The sequence below is a fragment of the Tiliqua scincoides genome, chromosome 9 (assembly GCF_035046505.1).
Source record: "Tiliqua scincoides isolate rTilSci1 chromosome 9, rTilSci1.hap2, whole genome shotgun sequence".
Taxonomy (NCBI): Eukaryota; Metazoa; Chordata; class Lepidosauria; order Squamata; family Scincidae; genus Tiliqua; species Tiliqua scincoides.
Window position 1 is genome coordinate 32,129,502 of NC_089829.1, and position 10,158 is coordinate 32,139,659.

The following is a 10,158-nucleotide window of genomic DNA, read 5'->3' on the forward strand; positions in this document are numbered from 1 at the left end:
GGGCAAAAATGATCTTCTTTATAAAGTTTGGTCTAAGTATTCAAGCTTACGGTGATGTTAAAGCAGGCTGCCGGCAGCCTGAATGCTTAAGAAAACTAGATTGATGCTAACAAGAAGCTGGAGTTTAATTTGGTTAATGGGTGCATTGATGGGTGCACAAGGTGTACGGTGGGCCCTACATCCACGGATAATTGAATCCATGGATATGGGAGTCCACCGGTACTGTGTGCAAAAGAGGTGTCATTTCAGTAAAAGATCACACTGCGCATAGGTGAGCACTGAGGCGTGCATGTCTATACTTGCTATTTTGAACCCAGCCTGTATTCACCCAAGTTTAACAAATGCTTAACACGATGTCATCGATGGAAAGCAGAGCAGAGAGCTCTGGGAAATCCTTGCTGTGATGTCACTGAGCATCATCATTCCTAGGGGGGTGGGCTTGTCACCTCTGTCTCTCCCTGAAAATAAACTGGGCTTTTCAAAAGTTTGTGACAAACAATCCGAAGGTGTCTAGGCTTTTTAGTCAAGCCCTGTGGTCCCCGGAGAGACTTAATGTGCAGAGTGTCATTTGCAGCTGAGGGGAAGCCCCCCTTTGCTGGTTTTATATTCCACCACGCGCTGCCCGTTATCTTCTCCCCCTTACCTGGTGGGGGGACTGGTGGCAGAGGACAGGGAAATAGTAGAGGGTGGTCTTCAGGCTCCATTATGAGTTGACATGAGATGGACTGGAATCAAAATGTGGCTGGCTTGTTTACGTAGGGGGGCTCACTTTTCAAGCTCCCCTCTTCTGAATGCTCACCTCTTCCCCACCCCTTCTCCTGTGCGATGTGCTTATAAGGTATATGGGTGCAGCCAGGTGCGTCTTCAGAAGCCTCCGAGGAAAGTGTCCTGAGCTGTTCCTTGCCGTTCATGTGAATGCCACTTTGGTGGAGACGGAGTTTGTTGACTTGAGAGCCCATAATCTCAAAAAAAGAAGAGAACCACGTGCCCAGAACGCCTGGCACACAGAAGATGTATAACAGATGCAGAGCAACACCATTGAATGGATGTGTTACAGCCTCAGACCGCCATCATTCCCTTCCCAGTAGCATTTTAATTTTTTCACCTGCTCCTCTTGTTGTACCCCCGTGATTTGCTGGCAGGGACTCATTGCAGCATGGAAGACTCCCAGCTTTTTAGCTTGACTCTGTCATTTTTTTTCCAAACTTCCCCCCTCCCACCCCCTTCTCTCTTTATAGCACATCCGTGTTCCCTTACCTTACTCTCAACATCCTCCTAAAACCCACTGACTTTATCGCTGTACCGAAAGCAGAGAGTGTGCACTGCTGAAGTGCCTTTATTGTGGTACATTTTGTATATGTGCAGAAGCAGTGCAGTTGCTCTTATTGGCAGTCTGCAAACAGCAGTTGACTCAATGCAAACATACATGCTGAATGTCTGTAAGAGGCTAAATTGTCCTTGGTGACTGAATGGCATGTGCATTTTGCAAGCTGCTGTTCACTCAGTCTGGATTTGTGGTGCTCGATTAGGGCTGTATAAGAACGGTTGATTCAGCCGACTGCCAGTATTGAAGAAACCAACTTTGTGGCGCCTGTAACACCTGGCCGCTTGTGATGTCACCAGAGTTTGGAATAATCTGCCTCAGAATGCACATTTGGCCTGCTCATAATGCTTGAATTGAGTGCCATTTGCCCCTGAAGTAATTTTCCACCTTAGATTGTAATCTGCATTTGAGTCTGCCCCTCTCTGGTGCTTTGAACACTGCAGCAGCAAGGACCCTGAGAACTGTTGTGTCCCCAGACACATGAGGTGCTCTGAGCACAACATGCCCCAGGTCGCCTTCCGCCTCGGCCGTTGTGGAGCATGAGGCCATTGGGAGCACATGGGGGGTCAAAATTGTAGCATTACATTTGGGAAGAACAAAGCTGTTTTCAGATGATTTTTTTTTTAAGCTTGGTTTTTTCAGCCCAAGCTGAATCAAAACAAAAAGTGCTTCCATGTCACTATTGACTGCACAGTTAATATGCTGGGTTTAACCCCTGCCCGCTTATCTGTGGCCTGGTACTACCTCATGCAGTTTCGGAAACCTGGGCCAAGCTTATAAGCAGCTGTAAGAGAGTTCACCCGGTTGTGGTCTGGATTGAGGGGGGAGGCAAGCATGCACTCCACTGTGTATATGTTTAGTAGTACCCCTAACTAGGGCTCCACTTCCAGGGTGAAAGACAGAAAGACCTCAGCTCATTGGAGAGAATACTTTTCCCTGCATTGTTAATTGTGATGATACGAAAAGGAACACTGGCTAACATTCACACAGGCACAGGCAAATGTACTTATTCACAAGGAAATCTGTTCATAAGCGTTCCAGCCTGCTTTTTGACAATGTTGGGGAAAGAACCTTTGAAGACTTGATGCTGGGACTGCCTGCTTTTGCTGAATTCCACTACTTCCCATTTGTCTCTCTGGCTCGTTAGAGAAATGAGTTTTAATTTAACATCCTCCGCGTGTTTCTATCCAGATACTGTGCATGTTTAAACACAAGCCCACACCTTTTGCCAGTCATAGAAAACTATTTTGTGTTGTATTTTTGTGCATCACTTGTGAAGGAGACTAAGCTTTGGGGCAGAGCTTTTCAGTGAGCGGTTTCTTATTCCACCTGACAGGTGGTGACGTATACCAGTTGAAAAGTACACCTGCATCATGAGCTTCGAGCAGATGTGGATCTCCTTGGCTAACCATTCTGCCGATTGTGGAGAGGGGGATGTTTGTTTTGCATTTTTGCTAGATATAATTATTCAGGGTACAACCCTTCTGATTTCCCAGCGAAGACAATTCATGCAAGTCTCTGTTTGTTTAAGGCAAATGTCCCTGCAGCCCTTGGTACTGACAGGTGGTGTGATGCTCCATTGGGGTCATGGGCCTTTAGGGAAGTAAGCGGTGACCCCGCTTCTGAATTGCCTTTGAGTTTGAGGGTAATCAGTCTGCATCCCTGTGTGGCTTCTTGCTTACAAGAACAGCATGCCCTTTGTATTAGATGTGTGCAGAAGGTATTATTAACCCATGGTTGAGGAGAGAGGGTTCACAAGGAGCGCTTCATTATCAGATTTAGAGCCACATACCATTCCGTTATTGACCTGCCTGCTGTAATCAATGTGGCAGCCACACGGCTTGGAAATCATGTTCTCTGCCTGTAAACCGTAAGCCTTGCCACTAGTGCTGATTGTGCATTATCTTTTAAATGACACTACCTAAATAAGTATGGATCTACCAGGCACTGACAGCCCTGACTTCGATTGGAGGATGCAATATCTTTTTTCTTTTTTTTGCATTCTTTTTCTTTTGCTAAAACATTGGTATTCATGATAACCAAAGGTATTGCTATGAAGGGCCTGAATCAACGCAAGCGGGCACATGTGAGGACACCTGGAGCTATGTAGGAATGTGTAAGGCATATGGGGTTGTGGCATGTGGTGCATGAAGAGGATTGCCATGGTTAAAATGCATTGGCTGGAAGATAGCATGAACATTAGTGCTTCTATACAAAAGGGCAGGGGCTGTAACACAGTGGAAGAGTATCTAGCTTGCATACAGGAGGTGCCCTGGCATAAGAACATTAGAGCTCTGCTTGATCAAGCCATGGGCCCATCTAGTCCAGCTTCCTGTATCTCACAGTGGCCCACAAGATGCTTCTGGGGGCACACAAGTCAGCAAGATACCTGCATCCTGGTGCTACTCCCTTGCATCTGACATTCAGGGACAGTCTACTTCTAAAACCAGGAGGTTGCATAAATCCTTATGGTTTATAACCTGTGATGGACTTTTCCTACAGAAATCTGTCCAATCCCCTTTGAAAGGTATCTAGGTGCCATCACCTCATCCTCTGCAAGGAATTCCACAGATTAATCACGCACTGGACAAAGAAGTCTTTTCTCTTCTGGCAGAATTTCCAGGTAGGGCAGTGAGAACTTCCTATCTGGAGCCCTGGAGAGCAGCTGCAGGAATTCTGTGCTGATTTTGCTAAGTTGCATGAACCAAGGGTTCCAGACCTGTCATGAACCAAGGATTTACAAGCTGTCAGCAAAGGACAGATTCCTGTGACAGTCTGATAAAGGAACTTTAAACTAACCCATAAATATTCACCGTCTGCAAGTTATTTTGGCAAATGTGACTGAACAAATTGGGGGTTGGCTGCTCAAGATGCACGACCTTTGCTTGGAACCTAGGCACAGCGAATAGGTGATGTACAAGCTGCAAGCAGCCCCCCCCATTATTATACCCCCCTCTCCACTGCTGCTATGAGACTTACACATAGTTCCTTTGTGAGGATGCACTTCCTCTCTTCCCCCACCCCTCATTTAATTGTATAGATCAGGGGTGCCCAAACCCCGGCCCGGGGGCCTCTTGTGGCCCTCAGGGACTCCCAATGCGGCCCTCGGGGAGCCCCCAGGCTCCAATGAGTCTCTGGCCCTCCAGAGACTTGCTGGTGGAACCCACGTTTGCCCAATGTGAGTGCTCTCAGCATGAGGGTGACTGTTCAACCTCTTGCATGAGCTGTGGGGTGAGGGCTCCCTCCACTACTTGCAGTTTCACATTTGTGATGCAGCAGTGGCAGCAAAGGAAAAACCAGCCTTCATTTGCGCAAGGCCTTTTATAGGCCTTGAGTTATTGCAAGACATTCATTCATTCATAGAAGTTCCATTTCTAATATATTAATTTATGTAAATTTATTCAAATTTGAAATTTAAATTAATTCTTTTTTCTCCGGGGCCCCCGACACAGTGTCAGAGAGATGATGTGGCCCTCCTGCCAAAAGGTTTGGACACCCCTGGTATAGATGAGGGGTGGGCAAACCGCAGCCCATTATATGTGCAGCTTGCGGAACTATATTGGCCGAGTTCTTCTTTGCATCATAATTACTATAAAAAGTAAATAAGAAATTTTCAGTCTTTATCATTAATTACTGGGTATAAACTGAGAGTCCATTGGTTCAAAATGTAAGTTTAATGTTCATGGTGAGTAAATATATTTTAAGAATGTAAATGCTTCTTAAATAGTGCGACTGAAACATCTGAAGTTTATTGTTTGAGGGTCTTACGTTAAGCAAGTTTGACCTCTCCTGTTATAGACAAAGTCTCTCTCTGGATTGTGGGGAACCCCCCCCCCCCACGCACAAGAAGAGAATATCCCCAGTTATCACAACATTGAGCAAGTGTTTGTAAGGAATACTCACTGCATGAACATGATCTTTGCAATGACTTTGCTCCATCAAAAGGCAGCACAAGACGGTAACACCCGATAGACTCGGGTCAAGGAAGAGTGAATCCAATAAAGGTGTACATGTAACAGTATTAAACAAACCAGAGCATTTCAACTTCTTGAAAGCGTGTTTTTCTGAAAGGAAAACTTCAATGAAATATGTCAGGCTGAGCCGATAGTTTTCTTTAAGCTTGAAATTGGGGGCTGGGGAGGCACAGACATTTACCCAAACCGTTCTCCAAATTTATTACTGCTCAGTGCCAGCAGCAGATAACTGGAAGTCTTGGGGCACAGCCCTGGCCTGGTGCCCCCAACTAGCCCCCTGATGGTGCCTTGGGTACTACTTCTGCCACCAGTACCAAAGGGGATCAAGACCCCCTGGTGGCCATGGGTCTTCTGCCAGTGGACCCCTGCTACTGCAGTCTATTTTCAGATCACCTGCCTGTGGTGTTCCTTGCAGTCCGAGTGGCTGGTGCGCACCTTCCCCCCCCCCCAACCCTAGACCAGTGAAGCCCTAACCTTTTGGGCTTGGCATGTCAAAAATTTGGAAAATTCCTAACTTGACTCTGCTGGCCTGTCACCCACCCTCCCCAAAGAAAAGAGAAACAATTCTTTGCGTATTCATTTATTTAAAAAAATACATCACGTGTGGTGCTATGTATTATATAAAGAAATGTCCAATAATTTCAAAACTGAAATATGAGTAAAACAAATGGTGTTTGGTGTTGGAACACTAGCGTGTCACCCAAAAAGTTGTGGCATGTCCTGTTTGACACTTTGAGAGCAGGGAACTTCAAAGTAATGCTAATTGATGAATACTTTCTAATCTTTCCCTAGGGGACTGCCGGGTCGGGGGAAGGGGTAAATGGCTGCCATCAAGTTCAGCCAACTTCGCCCCTTCCCAAAATGATTCTTCTCCAGTTTTGCTTCCTGCAAATCAGATGGAGGCTTTTTGTTTAGTGCTAAAAAAATTAAGGAAAACCACCAATACCCTGTGCATCTGCCCCTCATTGGATGCCCTTCATTTCTTAATCTCCATCTGTAAAATGGGAACAAGAGAGACCTTTGTCACAGGGCTCTTGTGAGTTCAAAACTGGATAGAAGCTGGAGAGGCAATTTGCAAATTGAAAGTTCTCTGTGCTCTACCAGTGAGAAATGGTGGTGTTGTGGGCATAAAACTGGTCTCTGCTCCTTCCTAAGATGAAGTTCGTGGAAGAATTTATGTGCCATTTGGAAGCTTCAAATTAGCTCTCATTTTACCCCTTTGGCTGTTAATTTTCAGAAGGGTTTGCTTTACCTATTCTCCTTTCCCCTTAACCTTTTGTCATGCGCTTTGTGAAAGAATGAGCATCATTGTGTGGAGTTTCAATTAAAAAAAAAAAATCCATTGGCCACAGTACTGTTAGTAAGTTTGACATGATTTAGAAACTCCACAGCACTTCTGACACCTGGTGGTCACTTGGGCGAAGTGCACAGTTCAACAGCGATTGTACCAGTATTTAAATGGGGTCACTGCTACCTCAAGAGACAAGGCCTGCAAATGGAACCTCCATTAGTTAAATGTTGCCACCAGACAATTTTCATTAGACCGATGTTATCTCAGTAATAAGAGGATTCAGGGTGGGTTTGCCCCCCCCCCCCCGAAATGGAGAGGAATTTTATGTGGCTTAGGAGAAAGTTGAAGATCTGTGCAAAATTACTGTTCTTTGTATATTTAAATAATTTTACGCTGTCAATCGAGGCAATGGACTCTTCTTTGCAAGAAAATATTTGAGCACAGATATTTAGGATTGTGCTTCCAGTTAATTTAGCTACGTCCTTTGGGACAGACTTGTTACAAAACAGATAGATACTACAGTGGACCCTCTGTATCCGCAGGGGATCCAGTCCAGGACTGCTGCGGGTACCTATTTCTGCAGATAATAAAATCTGTGGTTAGTCTTCACAGGATCTCCCAGACACAACTAGAAGACCGTTCCAGTTATGTCTGTGAGGTCCTTGAGGCCCTCCGGCCAGAGTCGGCACCCAAGTTGAGTCAAATCTGCAGGTACTGAACCTGCAGATAAATAGGGCCCACTGTGTAGGAAAAGTCCAGCACTGACCATGAAGTCTTAGGACAGCCATTTTTAAACACTGTGCCGTGGCATACTAGTGTGCCACTAGTGGTCCACTGGTGTACCACAGGAATTTGGGGGAAAATCATTTATTAGTAGGGCCAGTGGGGATGTGAGCCCCCCACTGGCAGCATGCTGTGCCTTGTCAATTGTCAAAAACCTAATGGTGTGCCTTGACAATTGTGCCTTGTCAGTGTATCATGAGATGAAAAAGGTTGAAAACCACTGTCTTAGGAGATGCCTGGAGAAGATAAGTTTGAAGGCACCCAGACTCCAACCTCCAAGAGAAGTTAACTGCACCGAAGTCCACTTAAAATGAATGGGACCCATGTTAGTGGTGTCTGAGTTTAGTGGGAATTTAGCCTGAGTAATTTTCTCTGGATGGGACGACAATCTTTGATTCATGGGAATAGCACTCATGCGGATAAGGTTTAGGACAAGGTAGGACCAGTGCAGAGATAGGAGCTGACTTCTCTGTGTCGCCAGATCAGCACAAGATAATGCCCTTCAACCATGCACACCGGAACTTGGAGGGGAAAAAATCAATGGCTAAAAGCAGAGGAGTGCTCAGGGCATCCTAGCTTTGGGCACAAAGTGTGCGTGAGCAGCAAGAGAGAAGGAAGCACTTCTTGGAGCAAGATAACTGCAGACGCTGTCCCCAAGGTGCCTGTAACTCCCAGACTTGACTTCCGTTTGCATTAGGCTGGATTATACAACTTCAGCATAGCATTAGGCTTTATTTAGCCTCCTTGCAAATGACAGGCAGGATGTCTCGCCTCTAATGTCTCCCTCGAGGGGACTGGCTGCAGCTCCCTTTATGGAAGGGACGCCAGCCAATTGCAGAGGTATGCAGGAGATGTCATCCTTTCCTCTAGATTAAGCCATGGAGCTACACAACTGCCATTTCCCAGACCTGCATTAACCCCTTCCTACCCTGCAATGCAACGTGCCCAGAACACTCTAATATTTCCCTAAAGGTTGGTGTCTTGGTCCCTTGCCGGCGGTTTCCTTTGGCTTTAAATTGGGGGGGGGGCTTCTTCCTTTGTGGTGGGACGTGTGCTGCAGTTGGGTTTGTCATCAGAGAGGTCACCTTAGCACTTCCTGTTGTGCAGTAAGACCACCAGAACCTCTGTACCTTAGTCTCACCAAACTCAGGACAAGCTGGGGCACAGGAACTGGTGCATGGGCTGCTGGAAGGAGTTCTCCAACTGTCGAATGTGCATGTCGCAATCTGGCCGGCGCTTTCTGCCAAGGCATTTCCATCAGCGTCGAGTGAGAATAACTAATGGGGCTACGGCAAAGCGAAGGGTGGGTGTCCCTGGGCGGCAGAGAATATTGTTTAATTGTTACAGTTAAGCCGGTCCCGGAAGGCCAGCTTCCTCGTAGAGTGTTACCACTTTGCCTGGATGTAGCAAAAGCCTCCCGCCGCTACTTTGGCTGACTGAGATTCATTTTGTTGCGTTCCTTTTTCCTTTCGTTCTCTCTCTCTCTCTTTTTTCCTTCTTAAGTTCATGCCAGCATTAACAGATCTATTGGTATAAAGCAAATTGTCACATTGGCAGCTGTTACTTAGGAGTATTTTTTCTCTCTCTCTTTCTCTCTCTCTTTCTCTCTCTCTCCCCCCTTTATTGCATTTTGTTCTGTAATAATTGCAAAGCTTTTATGCGGAGTTCTGCATAAATGCGACTGAGTAGGAGGGTACACGGGCTGGCTTGCTATTATTCTGCCCCTCACGCACGTCTCCTTTTCCCCATCTTTTTTCCAGAACCACACGTTGAGCCAGCATGCTCAGTGAGCCCCTGGCACGACAGGACACCTCTCTGCAGACGACTTGACGGAAGCTCGGTGGGGAGGACCATTTGAACATTACATCCAATCAAAGTGTCATTTGCAACCCAGATGTAAAACTCTAATGATTTGGCCACAAGGCGCTGCTATTATAAGCAGCTGGAAATGAATATTAATGGAAGAGATTAAAAGTATTCCATGCACAGTATTTTTTATTGTCCTGCTTGAGCTTAGTGTACTTTAAAGCTTCTGCTTCTGACTGAATTTATAGTTGCTAGATAGGAATCTGCTTTGATGCTCTTGCCCTTTGTTGCTTCTTGTATTATATGGATAGTTCAAGATTTTAGGAGTGATTTTTTTTTTTTTAATTTTCTTTTTCCGTTTCCTTTTTCCCCCTTTCCCCGTTTTAACTGCTTTTTAATTGCAATTTTAGGTAAATGTGCATTGTGATGTGATGGCTTGGCTATTGTCTGAATATTTTTTTACACTTTTTTGGGGTTTTATTTTTAACAATTAAAGACTAATGCTTTGATTGGATTTGCCAGTTCACCGGACAGTGATTAAAAGAATAATTAAAATAAAAAATAAAAAAAACCTATGTAATGAATATCATCAGTTTCAGTCCAACTGGATGGTCTGCTTTATAAATGTGACTTAATCTGATTGCATTAACTAATACAGTTCAATAAAGGGAATACATTGGACAAGTGTTGGAGTCTCAATCCATCTCCTGATGTGTGTGTTGCTTGCTGTGGGCAATGTAGAAAGGCAGTGTAATTTATCAGGTGGGAAATCAAAACCTCTACACTAATTTTTGGCCCATAAAAATTCATAGTGGGGGGAGCCAGGTCAGATGAAATGGGCTTGGTCAAGGACATAGGTATCTTCTGGCCTGTGATTTTATGTTTTCGTGGAACACAGCTTAAGTCAAGGCCGTAGCCGTAGCCGTGTGTTTTGTGATGAGGGTATGAAGCATTGCTGCAGAACATCTAAAAATCTAAAC

The 10,158-nt window shown here is 45.3% G+C and overlaps 1 protein-coding gene across 2 annotated transcripts in view; it reads left to right on the top strand.

Annotated features, from left to right (window-relative positions):
• Positions 1-9,865, top strand: part of ZNF423 (zinc finger protein 423) — a 334,984-nt gene extending 325,119 nt beyond the window's left edge. For both annotated transcript variants that reach the window (XM_066637032.1, XM_066637033.1), the window contains one exon: positions 9,133-9,865. In XM_066637032.1, the coding sequence (XP_066493129.1) occupies positions 9,133-9,162 (30 nt within the window). In that variant the 3' untranslated portion in view covers positions 9,163-9,865. The remainder of the gene's footprint in view (positions 1-9,132) is intronic.
• The last annotated feature ends 293 nt before the right edge of the window (positions 9,866-10,158 follow it).